This window comes from Pteropus vampyrus, unplaced genomic scaffold (genome assembly GCF_000151845.1).
Source record: "Pteropus vampyrus isolate Shadow unplaced genomic scaffold, Pvam_2.0 Scaffold631, whole genome shotgun sequence".
NCBI classification, from domain to species: Eukaryota; Metazoa; Chordata; class Mammalia; order Chiroptera; family Pteropodidae; genus Pteropus; species Pteropus vampyrus.
This window is the reverse complement of record NW_011889412.1, coordinates 276,447-294,582: the sequence shown is the minus strand read 5'-3', so window position 1 is coordinate 294,582 and position 18,136 is coordinate 276,447. Positions and strand designations below refer to the sequence as shown.

Here is an 18,136-nt window from a genome sequence, read left to right as displayed (position 1 = left end):
AAAAAAAGAATGAAGGAGAGTATAACATGTCTTATAACCACCATTTCCTCATTTTCCATAAAGGCAACTCTGACACACTTAACTCAATAAGGGCTTTATTCATTCTTTCGACATATATTTACTTAACACCTATTAAGTCTCAGATACTCCTCTGAGGAATGGTAAAAGTGCAATAAACGAGACCCCTCCTCTCCTTGAGCTTCTTAAAAATGACTAATTTAGTGTTTTACCAAGCACCATGTGCTTTAAATGGTGATCTCACAACAATCCTTTTAAGAAAGTACTATTATCTCCATTTTACAGATAAGAAAATTGAAGCTATGAAGTCATTTGCTGGCAGCTGGTTAAGTAGAAGAAACAGGATTTAAACCCACTGTGACTCCAATGGTTAAGAACCTGAGTTTTTAACCACTACTAACTATAGACAGTCTCCCTCGAAGGCAGTGTTTTTCAATTTTTTTCTCATTATCACTCTCCTAAGGAGCCTTTTTCGATATTTTTCTTTCCTAATCACTCCTTGAGAAATAGAAAAATATATATATTGGTTTCTGCCCTTGGTCTCTGGCATGGAGCTCCTAAAACTCTTGGAATTTCCTAAGTGATAAGAGCACTAGAAGCATCTTTTGTTTTAGTATTTGGTTTCTGGCTCTGATTCCTGACACCTAAATCCCTGGCATTTCCTAGGTGACAGGAATGCCTCTTGTTCTAATGAGGTGACTCTGGACGGGCTCCTGGTTGGGGGCTGGTCACCCGAGAGATCAAGCAATACTGGAAGCTTGGAATTTCCAACCTCGCTCCCATTCTCCAGAGGGGAGAGGGGCTGGAAATGGAGTAAATAATTGATTGTGATGAAGCCTCCATGAAATCCCAACAGTATGGGATTCAGAGAGCTTCCAAGTTGGTGAACTCATAGAGGTGCTGAAGGGCGGCACACCTAGAAAGAGCATCAAAGTTCTACACCTCTACTCACATACCTTGCCCTATGCAGCCCTTCCAGCTGGATGTTCACCTAATTCCTTTACCATCCTTTTACGAGAAACTGCTAAAGAGCAAGTAAACTGTTTTCCTGGGTTTTGTGAGCTGCTCTAGCAAATTAATCAAACTTGAGGATGAGGTCATGGGAACCTCTGATTTATAGCCAATTGGTTAGAAGCACAGTTGACAACCTGGACTTGAGACTGGCATCTGAAAAAAGGCCTTAGCCTTAACCCTACATCCAGGTAGATGGTGTCAGAAATGAATCAAATGGTAGGATACCCAGTTGGCGTCTCAGGCAATTGCTTGATGTGTGTGTGGGGCGTGGGGGGTGGGGGAGGAATCACACATCTGGTGTCAGAAAATCACACAGAAGTACAGGTTTTGTAACCACTCCCATACCCATGAAATTTTACCACCACAGACACACTATATTTCTGTATGTGCTGCATGTACATCTGTACTTTATTCAAAAAGAGTTTTTCACCACTACCCCCTGCCAAGAACTAATTTTCACTCCACTGAGGGCAACATTATACCCACTGAGAATGCATACTCTAGAGCAAAGTTTCCCAGCCTCAGCACTGTTGACATTTTGGGCCAAATAATCTTATGCAGGGAGTGTTGTCCTATGCATCATAGGATGTTTAGTACCATCCCTGGCCTGTATCCACTAGGAACCAACAGCATCACTGTACCAAAGTTAGGTTAAAATCTCCCAAAAAAAGCTTCTGACACTTGAAACATGCAGTAAAGTAGCAGCAATTGCTTCTCTTGCTGCTATACATATTCGTAAGAACTCCAGTTCCAGATTTTGTCCATAAAAAACTGTAATAAGCAGGATACAGGCTGATAGCAAATATTTCATCTCTGTATAATTGTATAATAATTATTCACACCAAGACCAAAACGAATAAAAAAGTTTAAATGACAAAGCATGACTTATAAATCTTAGTATTTATATATTTATACATATAGTATATATATATCAACCAAATAATACTTTATTTGACATTTATAATTTTATTTTTCACTTAATCTATTGTAAATATTTTTAAATTTTATATTCCCAACTTAGAAACTTAGCTGTTTGTATTCCTTCCCTAGATCTTTGCATAACTGACTTCTTAGGGTTCATCTCTGTAGTGGGAGTGAAGGAGCACATGTAATAGCAGTGGCAGTGGCAGGAAGGAAATAATATTTTATATAAACATAGCAGAAAAAGAATCCCACATTCGACTAATAAGTGAAAGGACATTAAATTTTAATAAAATCCATTTATAATACATGCCACAGGACAGGGTTATCTAATCTGTCTTTCCAAAATGATGAGTGAGATAAACTGTCCCACCTTAAGTCCATGAGAGAATCATAATGAAATCCCTGGGAGAACATTGTCCTTTATAATGGACTTCCACTGTATTCACAAAATATGCTGGTCAAAAGGGGAGCCCAAATTAAGGATATAATTAGACAGTGATGGAAAGGGCTGCTCTGAGGGCTCTAGATTCAGAATACATATTGAAAATGATGTGGGGAGTCTTAGTTCATCTCAAATCAATCACAATAGGCTTTCAAGAGCAGATTAATCAGAAAAGCATCTTGTGTGTCTGTGTACAGGAAGTTGGTGGCCAGTGACTGTGGTGGTAGTCCTGAGGTCAAAGGGAAAAAGTAGTAGAGGCAATCTGCAGAACCCTGAGCCAGAGATTTAACTTCTAGGTGCCTCTGGATTTCTTCATCTGTAACATGGTGATAACAGCAGCTATCGTCATTTCACAGGGCTATGATAAAGATTGAGAAAACCTGAAAGTAGACAGTACATGGGCATCGTAGCATGATAAGTATGTGATTTTTAAATAATATTTAAGCAACACAGTGACAAAACTAAGATAAGCAAACAAAAAAACTTCTGAGTAGAGATGGTGCAGAGGAACCACAGAGGAGCTACAAAAAAGATAAGGTAGATAAGACTTGTGATCTCAGAATACATGAAGGTAAATACTAGTCTGACAGTGAATGACAAGTTAGAAACATAGTGAAAGAAATGGTTCCATTTACCCTAATGTTAGAAACTAAAATCTTATCTAAGAATAATAATCCTAAGGGGAAATGTGCAATATTAACATAAAAAAACTTTTAAAGAAAAAAAAATCTACTGAGGGACATAAGAGAAATGAAGAGATCACCTTAACTCAATATTATAAAAATGTCAAACTTCCCTCCCTAAAGTAATCCACAAGTTCAATGCCTTTCGATCAAAAATTAAATGGCATCTCTGGGAGACTTAACAAAATGGAGGAATACATATGCAAGAATAGCCAAGAAAACAATGACAAGAAAGAATAAAGAAAGACCACTACTATGAAAGAAAAACATATTAATATATAAAACTAGGGTTACTAAAAAATATGGTATTTATGTAAGAACAGACAAACTGATAAAACAGAAAATGCAAATACCCAGTGGGAACTCATACAATGACAAAGGTGACATTTAAACCACTGAGAAAGAGATGAAACTGTTTAATAAATTAGGTTGACTGAGACAACTGTCTATCAAAAAAAAATTTTTTTTTAACTAGACACTCACCCATTACTTACAGAAAAACTAATTCCAAATGGGCTAAACCATAAAACTATTAGATATTTGCAAATGCATTACAAGGACTAATCTCCTTAACATACAAAAGCTCTTAGATAGCAATAAAAATAAACCAAGTAGAAAATGGATAAGGCACATGATGTTCACAAAAAAAAAAAAAACATGAAAAAAAAGACCCAAGCTTATAAAAAGCTGCTCAACCCCATTCAAAGTATTTACAATAGCCAAGATACGGCAGCAACCTAAGTGTCCATTGATGGAGGAATGAATAAAGGAAATGTAGTATGTATATACAATAGACTATTATTCAGCCATAAAAAAGGAGGAAATCTTGGCATTTGCAACAACATAAATGGACGCTGATGGCATCATGTTAAGTGAAATAAATCAGACAAAGAAAGACCAATACCATATGATCTCGCTTATATGTGGAATCTAAAAACAAAACAAAACAAATAATGGAGCTCATAGATACACAGAACAGACTAAGTGGTTGCCAGAAGCCAGGCGGTGGGAGGAGGAGGTCAAAAGGTACAAACTTCCAGTTATACAATAAGTAAGTCATGGGGATGTAATGTACAGCATGGTAACTATAGTTAATAATACTGTATTCCGTATCTGACAGTTGTAGAGAGTAGATCTTAAAAGTTCTCATCACAAGAAAAAAAATATGTGTGGTGATGCATATTAACTAGACTTATTGTGGTGATCATGTCACAATTTATAGAAATATCAAATCATTATATTGTACACCTGAAACTAATGCATGTCAAGAATATATCTATTTTAAAAAACTGAAGAAACTCTTTTGTATATATGTTTAAGATAAAATAAGTGGGGGAAAATGTAATATATAGAATAGTCTGGTGGGGGAAAATGATAGACATATTTGAATTTGCATCTGTGTGCTCTGCTGGGATTCACAAAAAACTATTCACAGTGGTTTTTATAAAAGGGTAGTGCAGGTGAAAAACTGAGAGAAAAGTAGGCATATGTAAAACAGCAAATTTTCACCACCTTTTAGAGCTGTATTAGAGCATATGTAAAACAGCAAATTTTCACCACCTTTTAGAGCTGTATTAGAGCTATTATTTAACCATACAAAATTATTCCCAAATTTAAAAATTATTAGATATATATGTAAATTTTTTATGACCTTTTAATAGGGAAAGTCTTTATTACATGAAGAAAACTAGTAAATGACCACAGAAAATGTTAAATTTACATGTTCAAAAAACACAATCAAAGTTAAAAGACAAATTAGGAGAAAAATGTAATATCTGACAAAGCTAATTTACATACGTACAAAAGGCTCTCAAAAATCACTTAGAACAAGGCTTTCTAAAAAGGACAAAGGGTACAAAAAGCAGTTAAAAGAAAAAAGATATGTCTACTAAGCGTATGAAAAGACAAAGAACTTATTAAGAAAACAGAAATTAAAACAAGACGCCACTTTACACCATCTCTTTGAAAACGATTCATAATAATCGATGTTGGTGAGAACAAAGAGAAAAAGGTCCTTTCATTACTGGTGAGAATATAGATTGGTAAAACTTTTTTTGAGGCGTAATTTGGCAATATCTAATTTAATTTAAATGTAAATACTCTGACTTAGCAACTTCTTTTCTAGAAACCTATGCTATAAACTCCCACAAGTAAAATCCTGTATCTACAAAAGTACACCACAGTATTATCACAATATTGTTTGCTTTTGCTTTGGACTATATATACTTGAGTATCACCTGGAATAGTCTCTACAGCTAATATTTTCATGATAAAAACCTAATAATGGTTTTTAACTGGAAGGTGGAATGCTTGAGGAATACACTATAATGGGTAAAAAGCACTATATAAGCATTATTATTAGTAGTACTATGAAGGTCTCCACTGTAGCCAGAATCAAAATTATTCAGTAATTTATTCACTGCTGAAAAAAAGGGAGCTGGGTTAAACGAGCAGCTGAAGCAAGAATCAATAAGGTATTTTCAGACACTCACGAATAACAGACAAAGACCTCACAGGGTAGTGACTGTTAACTTGAGGTACCCATCAGAATCACCTATCAGTTTTTTTCTATTGGTACATTTAGGAGGAGTTGTTTTTCAAAATTTGCAGGCCCAATTCCTCTCCCAGACACTGATTTATTGGAGTGGAGCAAAACAGGACCTCAGGCAAGTTAATTCCCAGTTATTAGACAGTGGGTGGGTTTGTTTGTTTGTTTAAGAAAAAAAGTAATGTCAGCTCTGTCTCATGTCATCACCTGTGTAGAAGTCTGTGTCATGTGCAATAATTCAGCAATTTGCAAGTGCAGTAGCATGACAGTCACAAGTTAGGAATATACAAAGAATTCCTAATAATCTTCAAAAGCTGAATAAATTCCTTTAAAAAAAAAAAAAGGCAAATTCAGGATTATCCCTCACTCTAGCCTGTGTTGTGATATGCATCTTGCTACAGAAGGAAATGAGATGAGCAGAGGAGTGGGGGTATGTAGTTTGAAACCATCCGTGAAGAATTCTAATCCTCCTTACCCCTATTAGTAAGCAAAAATATATAAAGTTTTAATTAGCTGAAAGCCACGTGTCAATGTGGTGTACTCTGTGATGTTATTTGACTTTCCTTATTTTACCTACAGATACATATTTTAAAATGAAGCAAGCCAAAACAGATACACAATAAAAACCTGAGTAACACTGACAATGCATAATGATGTGAACAACAAAAAAAATGCTATAAACATGTTGGTAACTGTTTAAGATTACTAAATCAAAGGCAAAGCAAAAATGAAAGGGAAATTTGCAATATCATGTTAAAATTTATAAATTCTAAAAAACTATAACTTTGGACAATAAGGTTTAAGCTTACAGGAACTACAGAGAATAGAGAGGAGAAAATGATATCACAATTAGATAAATCCATAACGTAGAACATTTTATAAGATTAATTACCCTAGACTTTTTAAAAGTCAATTGGATAGGGGAGAAATGACTAAACTCTAACTGGATCCCCAGACTGGAAAACCTGGCGATAGATGACATTTGGGGGATAATTGGGGAAATTTAAATATGAACTAGATGTTAGATATGAAGAGAATTATTCTTAATCATCTTCAATGTGATAAGGGTGTTACGATTGTTAAGGAGATGAAGCCTGAAGCATTAGGGGTAAAGCATCAGATATATACATGTGTCTGTGTTTAGAGAAAATGCGTGTATAGATATGTGTGTGTGTGGATCTATATATATTATATATATAGGTATCATGCATTGGTATACAGTTGAAGCAAATATGATTTTTGTTAAAAAGGTTCATAAATGTTGAATCTTGGTAGAGATATGGGTGATCGTGTATTTATTATTATTTCAACTTTCTTGTTCATTTAAAAATCTTCACATAAAGAAACTGGAAAACTAAGATTACTTTAAGCTTTTTCTTCAATAGCACTTACTGTATACTTTAATATTCTTGTGACATAAAGAGCTGAAAAAAAGTAAAACTTTTGATAACACAGTATAATTTTTTTTAATAATATTTACTCTCACTTAAAAATATCTTTGAAATGTGGATTTTATTACTAAAATGTCCAAAAAAACCCTTTACTCCCCTACAAAGTTCACTTAGATTCTGTCTTAAGGTTTTCTGATGCTTGTGAAAATCACCTGTAATATACATTACAGCATAAATAAAACAGAATACTACTTAGTGCAAATAATAATTGATTTATTGGGGTTTTCTTAACTGTTTTACATCCTTTCTTTTAACCATTCCAGATACTAACCAGGAACAGTAATAATATGGTCATAAATAATATTCTGAGAAACTAAAAAATAAGGCACTGAGAAAGCCTTAATCTATTGAATATATTACAATAAGATACTGGATAGCAGAGCACACCACTACACCCGAGAACATACATTCTTTTAATAAAAATCTTTTCCCCAGAACGAAGATTAATTTGCCTCATGGGAAGATTATGGGAAATGCTGTTCCAGCACTAATAACAAACCTCATGAAAGTCCCCCACCATAAGGCCTACCACAGAGCCCAGCGTAAACATTTTGAATGTATGAATTATCCTCTACATAAATCTCTCTAGGAAATAACTGGACGCTCCTTCCAATTCCTGAGCACTTTATGACACATAGGAATTAGTCATATTCTACCTTGTAATATGGATGGTTGTCTCATTGCCTCCAATTTATAAATTAAGGAAAAGCATTATACAGGAAGCTAAGACAAATGGTATGTCCATCTGCATAAATGAAGTCTAAAGTTTTCTTCATCTTAGGATTACTTCATTTCATACAAATCTTCATATGTAAACCATATCAATTTTAAATAGCCTAACATAGGTTAATAGTTAATGCATGACTTAAAAATCATTCAAAATATTGTCCTCTTTTGTCCATTTAAAATGAATCTTATCAGTCTACAGCCAAGCAACCTTGAACAAGCCCGATCCCATCTGATACTGGAAGCTAAGCAGGGTTGGGCCTGGTTAGTACTTGGATGGGAGACCACCTAAGACCAGGTGCTGTAGGCGTAAAAAAATAAAAAAAATAAGGGAGTGTAAGCTGACAAAGTCCTTGCAATCTGTGAGGTCAACCAAAGGTTGCCTTGCCTTAAAAAAATAAATAAAATAAAATAAAATGAATCTATCACAGACATAAAACTCTTTACTAATTTTTCTTATGACACAATTTGATAAATTGTTATAAACTGTAAAAGTCCTTAAAGAATAGAATCACAGCATTGTAAGGGAAACAATGTAAAAAAAAAGTATTAAAGATGCTGATACTAAATGCAATATATTATCCTGGATTGGATCCTGAAATAGAAAAGGAAGACCATTCGTGGAAAAGTGGTGAAATCCAAATAAAGTCCATAGTTCATTAATAGTACTATATCTATGTTAATGTCTTAACTTTGATAAATGCTCCATGGTTACATAACATTTTAACATTAGAGGAAACTGTGCAAAGGGTATACAAGAACTCTCTACACTATTTTTGCAACTCTTCCGTAAATCTAAAATTATTTCAAAATACAAAGTTTTTAAAGATGTTAACTACAGTGGTTGAATCTGTTTAGTTTATGTCTAGACAACACTCAGGGAGTGAGCAGGGAAAGCAAAAGCAAAACAGCCAGATATATGATTCAAGCTTCTCAAATCTGTGACTAATCTTCCTGCCTATTCTTAGGGCAGTTGGCACTCAAAGAGTTCTATTTGGTTTGTACAAAGCACTGCAGAATAGGGCTTTTTTTTTTTCCCCATAATACCTCGAAAGGAAATGGCTTGCTTTTCCCTAGGTTTTCTTTTCTTTCTTATCATAACACAAAGCAACAGTGCAAGTTATAAAAGATGCAACCCCTTGAATTCTAATAATAAAGGAAGAGAAGGAAAGTCTGATCTGTTTTTACAATTCTACTAAAGAAAGCATTTAACCAACAGGCAGAAGAACCAGAGGAACTGGAATTAGTAGCTACTTATTCACTATGATTTGGTAAAATTCACCTATATGCTAAAGAAGTCAACAGTAGTAAAATCTACAGAATGCTTGCTGTAATCTGCCCTTTTCCATACCACTAATCTATAAAATGGTATACTATTTTAGTGTTACTATTCCTGGGTGTCCCAGGTACAAAATAATTCTCTGCCCTCCCCAGCTACACACAGAGACAGGGGAAAACCATCTGATTCAACTCAGATTAAATAAAAGAAAGAAGCAACCAATCTCCTCTGAGAGAAACAATTCTGCTTATTTATCAGTCGCCTGCTGTGAAACTTATCTGAGTACAGAATACAGAAAAAAATCAGATAAAAGTTATGTGATATATAAGTGTGGTAAACAGCCTTAATTTGGATTAAGAAAAGTCTAAATTTCAAAGTACTTTAAGGGAAATTCTGCCTATTATCAAAAACAGGATATTACTGAAGTGATTTTATTCAACATCCCATTGAATAAGAAATTTACAACACTAATACCCTGTTTTGGAAGGTGTTGAGTAAAGGTGGGAAGACAGTACTCTTAATACTACTGATGAAAATTTAAAGTAGCACTACCTTTCGGGAAGGCAATTTGGTATTTTCAACCATTTTCTTCTTTTCAAAATATTTTCTTACCTTGGCTTCTGTAATTGGTTCCTCTCTTCATTTTCCTTATTCATCTTGTCTCCTTTGCTGATTTTTAACTGATGTTGGGCCTTGGAGTTCTGTTGGAGCCATTTTTTTAATGAATTATACTTTTCCCCCAGATCTTATTTACTCTACATTTTTGATTATCCTCTACAATGCTGATAACTTCCAAGTAAATTTTACCCCAAGTCTCTCTCTTGAACATTTCTCTTCAACACTCTAAACTCATGTTCTCCAAACTCAAAAGCAACTTCAAAATTGCCTGGCAATCCTACCACCTCATGCCAATCAGTTCACTTTTCCACTCTCCAAAAATAAAGATAGCATTTCACCTTCTAGAGGATCCTCCTCAAATCTTGAATATCCTCTTCATCTCTCTCTTCACTCTCAACAGAAAACACTCATCCTGTACTTCAAGGAGATTACACAAATCATAAAAGGTAGATCTCAACTTTCGCCACCAACGGTTTATCCCCTCTATCAGTATTCATCTTTATCTCCTTTCTTCCTCCCTTCTGAGAATGATCCCTTACCTACTTTGCCTTTCGCAGGAAACTCATATTATTAACTATTAATTTCTCTTTCTTTCATCCATACTTTCTCACATAAAGATTCACTCAATGTTTGTAAAATGAATTATTTATCAAAGAAAAATACACTTATCCTTTAATCCGACAAGTCTACTTCTAGGAATTGATACAAAAGACTGATACAAAGATTTAACTTACAAAAATACTCACCCTAGTGTTTTCTAAATAGCTAAAAACTACAACCTACATAACCAGTAACAGGAAAATGATTAATACACTGTAACACATCCACACTATGGTCTACTACTGAGATACTAAAACTGTTATTTTCCCATACAGAAACATTCACAATTTATAATCAAGTGAAACTAGGAGGCTTCGAAACAGTACAAATTTTATAGCCCATTTTTGTAAAAATAAGCATATGTATTTATAAGCTCCAAATACATTTTTGATTACTAAAATGTTCAACAGAATGAGCGAATTAGATTGCAGGTGGTTATTTTCTTTTTTACTTTCTTTTTACTTATCTATAATTTCTGACAGCATACATATATTTGAAAAGGTTCTACTGAATTGACAAAATAGAGAAAAATCTAAACATTGAGTAAATAAAAGTACAGTATTAAAATCTACTAAAATTTCATAAGATGATGAAGAACACACTTATCATTAATTTCTTTTAAATTAAAACATAGTCTTATTTGGGAAGAGAAAATGTTTTTGATATTCAGTTAAGTTTTCCAATTTCCCTGAGTGCTGATAAAAGCTACCCTCATGTTAGAGTGACATCTTTTACATAATAGCCAAAAACTGGAAAGAGGTCCTCATCTACAGGAGAATGGATAAAAACGAATACTACAGTTTTGTAGTATACTCATACAAAGGAATACTGCTCAGCAATAAAAAGGAACAAGCTACTAATATACACAACACGGATGAATCTCGAAAACATTATGCTAAGTGAAAAAGACTTACACAAAGTATATGCTACATGACTCCATTTATATGAAGTTCTAGAAGAGGATAAGCTAAACAAGGATGGAAAAAAATCAGAACCAGGGTGAGAGGGCTGACTGGGAAGGACAAGCGAGAACTTTCTGGGTGATGCTAATGTTCTACAACATGATGAGTTGGTACAAAACAGGGCTATTCACTTATCAAAAACCAAAATTTATCCAATGATTGATTCATGGAGGGTTTGTAACTTTTAGAACTCTAGCTAATAGTACACATGCTGAAGTATTTGGGATGATCTATACTGATGTCCGTAACTTCACACGCATCCCTCTATAAAAAAAAAAAGTCTTGATAGAGGAATGCACAGAAAAAGACATGTGATAAACAAAAATTGTAGAATCCAGGTGGTGTGTACTCTTTCAACTTTTCTATAAGTCTGGAAATTCTCATGAGAAAATGTTGGAAAAACATTATTTAACTTTCAGTAAAGTCAGCTAGAGAAAACTAAAATCTATGTATTCAAAAACTAGAAAAATTAGGAACTTTCCTAGTTTTTCAATTGCCAAATGATTTTACAACTTGGAGTAATTTCTTAAATGGCATTCCACCCTTAAAAAAAGACACAAACCTTTTGTAAATTCACAAGTTTTTCTACAAGCTGACAACATGGCTGCTTTCTTGGAAACTGCATTTGTAAATCGCCTTTGGACAATGTAGCTTTAATTTATTATTGGTGACATAACAGAGAGATAAGAGCAATATCTGTGCCATAGCAAATTTCATAGAAATTATATCAATCTCACTACTAAATATTGAAAATACTGGTAAGAAAAGGCACAGAATACAGGTCAAAACAGACCATCTACTATTCATTAAACTTTTCCTAAGGACACAGAAAATACTCTAATACTAAGTAATCATGTTTTTAATTGCTAATTTATAATACAATAACTTTCCTAACTCAAAACTTTTTAAGTAATAGGAAGACTTCAGTTTTAATCATCATAACAATCTTGTTTACACTGATCTTTAAAATATTTTTAAATCTTTGGAAAATGACTTGAGGGCCCTGGAGAAATCCTAGCTAATAAAGGATTTATCATTCTGTAGATGATAAAGATCAGCTACAGAAAATAACAATAAAATAAACAGGAAGAAAAAGTTGAAACCTTCATAAATTCTATATGAATGGTTTAGTTTCTGAATACATATGTCCAAAGATTTACACAGTATATAATATTGTATATATCACATATATGTATATGTATGTGTAACTACAAAAAGCTATATATGCTGCACTATGACTTAGGGTTTTTCAGGAGTCATTCTGTATTTTATTTTTCAGTAATTCTATATTTGATTTATGGCTTACACTCTGATATTTAACCTAACCCCCAAATAAAATGTGACTCTACCATATAATACAGGCTATCATAGTGCTCCTTCCACTTCCAACTATTCTATATCAGTTAAGTTGCTAAGACAAAAGAAGATTCACATAGATAATACAAAATTCATTCAACAAATATTTATTTAGAATCTAATATATGCCAAACACATGAGTAGACACTGCAGAATAAATCAGACTGGCCCCTGCCCTCATAGAATTTATGAAGTATTGGGGGGAGAAAGGGGAGGAATGTTAGAGATAGCAAATAAGTAAAAAAAAAAAAAAACAAAAATGTAAATATGTGATAAGCACTATGGAAGACAGTTACAAGATGGAATGATGGAAAAAATAGAACCTGTTTATGGTTATCAGGTCAGGCATCTATGAGGAGATAACATTTAAGCACAGCCCTAAAGACCAAGCAGCAGCCAGCCCTGCAAGGAGCAAGAGGAAAGAGGGCCTGGCGGTAGGAACAAGCTCAGTAGGTTGAAGTAACAGAAAGGAGGCCAGTGTGACTACAGCACAGTGGGAAAACTGCACAAGCTGCAGACAAAGGCAGAACTGGCTTTGGCGGGGCCTTGGTAAGGATGTTAGATTTTATTCTAAATACAAAAGAAAATTATTAAAGGATATCAAAGGAGGAGGGGAAATGACATGAACAGACTGCTGTCTTTTACTTTGTGGAGAAATATTTATAAAAGGGCAAGAATAGAAGCTAATGTAGTAGTGCAGACAAAAAATTAGTGTGGAACAGGAAGTGGAAAGAAAGGAGATGATCTGACAGTAGAATTGATAAGATGTGCTCATAAGGCAAGGGGGAGGAGGATGGCATGAGCAAGTAGATACAAGATGGTGCCACTGACTAAGGTGGCAAAGAAAGAGTAAGAAAACAAGTTTTGTGGTGGCGGAGTGGTAGGTTTAGTGGGGAATCAAAAATGGTTTTAGAAATGATACCTTTGAGATGCCTATGAGACAGTCAAGAGGAGATGCTGAGGAGGCCACTGAGTATGTCAGGACCTGGGAATTAGGGACATATTGATCACATTCTTTAAACTGACCTGGATGTTTATAAAATACAAATTAATGTGCCATACTCTAGATCTTCTGCATCAGAATGGACATGCACAAGTGCATATTTCTTCTATTTCATAAATATTTTCTCACAAAATACCCATGAAATAGCTCATAAATGAGGTTCACAAAAGGTGGAGAGTCCTGCCCAAAGGACACACAATCAATCAACAACAGAGTGAAAACACACAAATCAAGATAACAGCAATTCCAGTCTGCTTTCCAGCACACAAAAATGCCACAAAGCTCATACTCACAAAGCTCACTATCTGACATGTCATGTATAAAAATAACTGTAACAAGATAAAATAGGGTGAATGCCTTAAGAGAAACAGAAAAGACAATGGAAGAAGAAAAAATTCCTTCTTGATTTTCACTACTTAAAAGTTTTATAACTGCAGAAACTATAAATTCCACCTTTCAAAGTACCCACAAAAACTAATAGCAAGTGTCTGAATACTATGCAAAAAGTCCTAAGATCTGAGCATATTATGCTAAGTGAGATAAGTCAGACAAAGAAAGAAAAATACAACATGATATCACTTATATATGGAATCTAAAATAGCCGAACCCATTTAAAAACAAAAAAGAGAATAAATGGTGTTTACCAGGGGATGACAGGTGGAGTTAAGAGTGGTATTGTTGAAGGGTACAATCTTCCAACTAGTAGTAAATAAGCGAGAGAGTAATAAATGCAGAGTGTAATAAATGCATACAATAATATACTATAATCATGTTATGTAAATATCACTACAACAGCAATCAAATTACAATATATAAATGTATCAAAGTAACAAGTTGTACACCTTAAATTTACAAAATGTTGCGTTCAATAAAAAATTTTTTAAACTAAAAACAAAAACAGAAAAGCACTGACTGCATTTACCCAAACAAAATAGATGTTTTAAAAAAAAAAAGAGTCCTAAGACTCTTCCTAATTCAAGGTACTACAGTACTACCTCTTCAGACTTTGGCTCTTTATAAAAAAAAAAAAAAAATGGCTGCCTGTGAATCAAATCTCAGCTCACGATCTGCCTAAGGTCACAAACTAGTCACTGATGGCTAAACCTCAGGTATCTTCATCAATAAAATGAGGACAGAGGGTTTGGGATAAAAACCTATATACATACTTAATAGTATTATCTGTCATTATTATTGGAAGAACATACAAATAATAACCTAAAACTATGAGATTTTAACATGGCATGTTGGGTTTTGCTTCAAGTGTATACTTCAAACTATCTACCTCAATACTGTAGTAGTAGCATGTTTCCTTATATGTTTACAAATCCTCTTTGCTGACTGCCCCTAAACTAAGATCATTCCCTGACTTGAAGCTCAGGGTCAGTGTGTACTCACTTTTCCATAGCAGTTCTAATGCTTAGAATTGTTCACTATCCCAAAGCTAGACTTTAACTTCCTTGAAAGCAAAAGCTCTGTGTTATTCGTTTCTAATCATTCATTTAATATTTGAGTACTTACTATGTGCTTGGCACTGATCTAGGTCCTGACAATACAGTAGTGAACAAAATAGTCTCTGATCTCTTAGAGCTTATATTCTAATGATATAAAAGAGACTAAGTAAATAAATATATATCAACTCATGATAAGTGCTATCAAATAACGGAGGGTAGGAGGGCTAGGAAGTATTGTAGGAGTTGGGAAGTTGGTATTTTACACAGGATATCGGGAAAAGCCTCACATGTAACTGAAAGCGGAAAGAAGTGGAGCAAGTCACACAGATATCTGAAGGAAAGGAGTCATCCAGACAGAGCAGAAAGAACAAATACAAAGGCCACAAGGTAGAAACACAGTTGTGTGGGAAAAATTGTAAGAAGACAAATATATGGGGGTGGAATACAACAGGTGCATGGGAGGACAGGCTCTGAGAGCAGAAATGCCATGATCTGACTTATATTTTAAAGAATCACTCAGATTTCTGTATATAGAATAGAGAATAAAGAATGGAAGCAGAGAGCCTCATTAGAACACTGCAATAATCCAGAAGAGACGTAATGGTGGCTTGAACCAAGGGTGTAATGATGATGACTAGCTGGATTCTAGTTAGGTTCGGAAGACAGAACCCAGATTTGTTGAACTGGATGTGAAGAGAGAGAATCAAAGAGAGCTTTTTAAAGGTTTAAGAAAAGGAGAGTTGCCATAAACTGAGACAAGAAAGTCAGAGAAGCAATTTTATTTTCCCAGAATCCAATGAACTGCCCAGTACATAGTTAACACTCAAATATTTATTTGTGAATTAAATTTAACTGAACTCCCAAAATGAAGCAAAAAACTCAAGGTACTGCTTCTTATTTGCTCCAAGTTTTCTTTAGTAATGTTTGTTAAATTCAAAAAGAGATTTAGCCACAAGCACAGTTCACATGCTAATATGGAAACCTAACACTGGGACACGGGCCAACTAATCCTTACACTTTAAGAATCAGTTTCAGTTTTAAATTTACAATTCTGGATACAAGAGAAATCTGCTATGAAAGCTCTGTGACAGCCTGAGGATTCTTATATCCAAAGTAATTAACCTGTTCATTAATGATGTCATATTCCTGGAAGGTACACAAGTGCAAACTGAACTCCGTAGGCCAGAATTATTTGAAAATTATAATACTTGGTGATAAATTTTCAGAATGGGAAAAGATTGAACAAATTCCGTAAAAAATAGTCACCAGTCACCAGCATCTTTATTTTTTTTATTATTGTTTTTTATTTATTTTTTAAATTAAGTTTATTGGGGTACCACTGGTTAATACGATTACATAATTTTCAGGTGTACATTATAATTTGACATCTATATATTCTATTGTGTTTACCACCCAAAGTCCAGTTTCCTTCAGCTACCATATATTTAATCCCCTTTACCCACTTCACTCTCCTCCTACCTCTCTATATTTGACCCCCTTTACCTGTCTACCTCCCCTCTCTTCCCACACCAGCATCTTTTTTAAATGGTCTTTTAAACTCAAGCAATAAGTCTCTTCAAAATAATTTCAATGAAAAATTAAAATCTGCTTGTGAAAGTGAAATTTACCGCATCTTTCCCCAAGCAAGCACCTCTCCTGCCAATTAGTGAAAATGAGGTTCTCTTAGGAAAGAATTGGATGTCCTCACCTTTAGCACTTTTTAGAAATTCCCAGATTTCCTAATCCAGCACCCTTACTCCACGAAGAACCACAAAGTTAGCAGAAATGTCTACAAAGGAATTCTCCTAAAACAAAGTCACCGTCCTTTCCTCCATTCCGTTACTTAAAAAAATTTAACGGAAGCTTAAGTATCACCTCTTTCACCTCAGTTTCCCTAATGCCCTTCCCTAATCTAATGTGTTAAAAAAAAAAATGCGCTTACAACTTTCAGTGAAATAGAGCTTTAAAAATCTAGATCGTTGAGAGAAGCTGATCGTTTACTGAATACAGCAACAGGCAGTACTTTCCTTTTGCCAATCAGTAAAAGGCCTTGAACCAACCCAAACAAATCTGCTGAAATGCCAGCCAGATTCCCCATATCTCCCCCGCTTCTTTCCCCCCAAAGCTGGCCTGGAAACAACTGCCACAGACCACGGAAATGAACTGAAAATAACCAGTGGTAAGCAAGCAAAAACAATGATTTTCAGAGGCAGGAAGGTTAAGAGCTAGGTTTTCAACCACCACCTCTTTGCGAGGAAGAGCCCGGACGACCCACGGACACATTCCAAACAGAGCGGCACAGACTCTTCCCCCGCTCGGAAGGCCCCGCACGCGGATTAGGGGCGAGGTGGAGGGAGGGTTCTCCCCGGAGAGGAGGAGCGAGAACTGCCTCGGGTGAAGGGAGAGCGCAGAGGTGCCCGGCGCCCGAGGAACGGAGCGCAAATAAGCACGCGGGCCAAGGAGCAATGCGGCGACGGCCAAGCAGCAGAATGCTCGGAGCCTACCACAGCACGCGAAGGACAGGGAGCCCCACTCCGGCTCTGCCCAGCCGTGTGGAAAAACGAGGGGCTACGGGTTCGGGGCTCCCCCACGAATGGGCCTAGGAAGCTACTAGTTCCCACTACGCCCGCTGCGCGCACGGGGGCGGGAGCTGGGGGCTGCTGCTGTTTCGTTTCTCCTGTCATCACCGGAGTAGGGGAAACCCGAGCGAGGAGTGGGGAGTGGCGTGGGGGAGGGGAGCATGACAGCGAGCGGGGATGCGGGCTCCGAGGGGCGGGGGTCGCAGGACGGTGGGCTGCGCGCGCGGGGATGGCAGAAGAAGGCGCGACCGCCCGCCGGACTCTGGAACCCCGGCGCTCCCCTGCCACCCACCACGGCGAAGGAGCCACCCTCCTCCCCGCCCCCACACTCACCATGTACAGGGTGAAGGGCAGGCCGAGCAGAAAGAGCCACAGGTAGAGGTGCAGCGCGTTCACGAAGGTGGCCTGGTGCGGGTCGTAGTACCAGCCTCCGCTGAGCGCGGCCCACACCCCCTGCCGGAGGATTTGCAGCGTCTGCGACC

At 36.0% G+C, this 18,136-nt stretch overlaps 1 protein-coding gene across 5 annotated transcripts in view; it reads right to left on the bottom strand.

The window, feature by feature from the left end:
• Positions 1 to 18,130, bottom strand: part of PCNX1 (pecanex homolog 1) — a 139,390-nt gene extending 121,260 nt beyond the window's left edge. For 3 of the 5 annotated variants that reach the window (XM_011384829.2, XM_023525805.1, XM_011384831.2), the window contains exon 1: positions 17,988 to 18,126. In XM_011384829.2, the coding sequence (XP_011383131.1) occupies positions 17,988 to 17,990 (3 nt within the window). In that variant the 5' untranslated portion in view covers positions 17,991 to 18,126. Of the gene's footprint in view, positions 1 to 17,987 lie in introns of all 5 variants that reach the window. The other 2 variants (XM_011384828.2, XM_023525807.1) reach the window with 1 other exon arrangement.
• Positions 18,131 to 18,136: the final 6 nt, after the last annotated feature.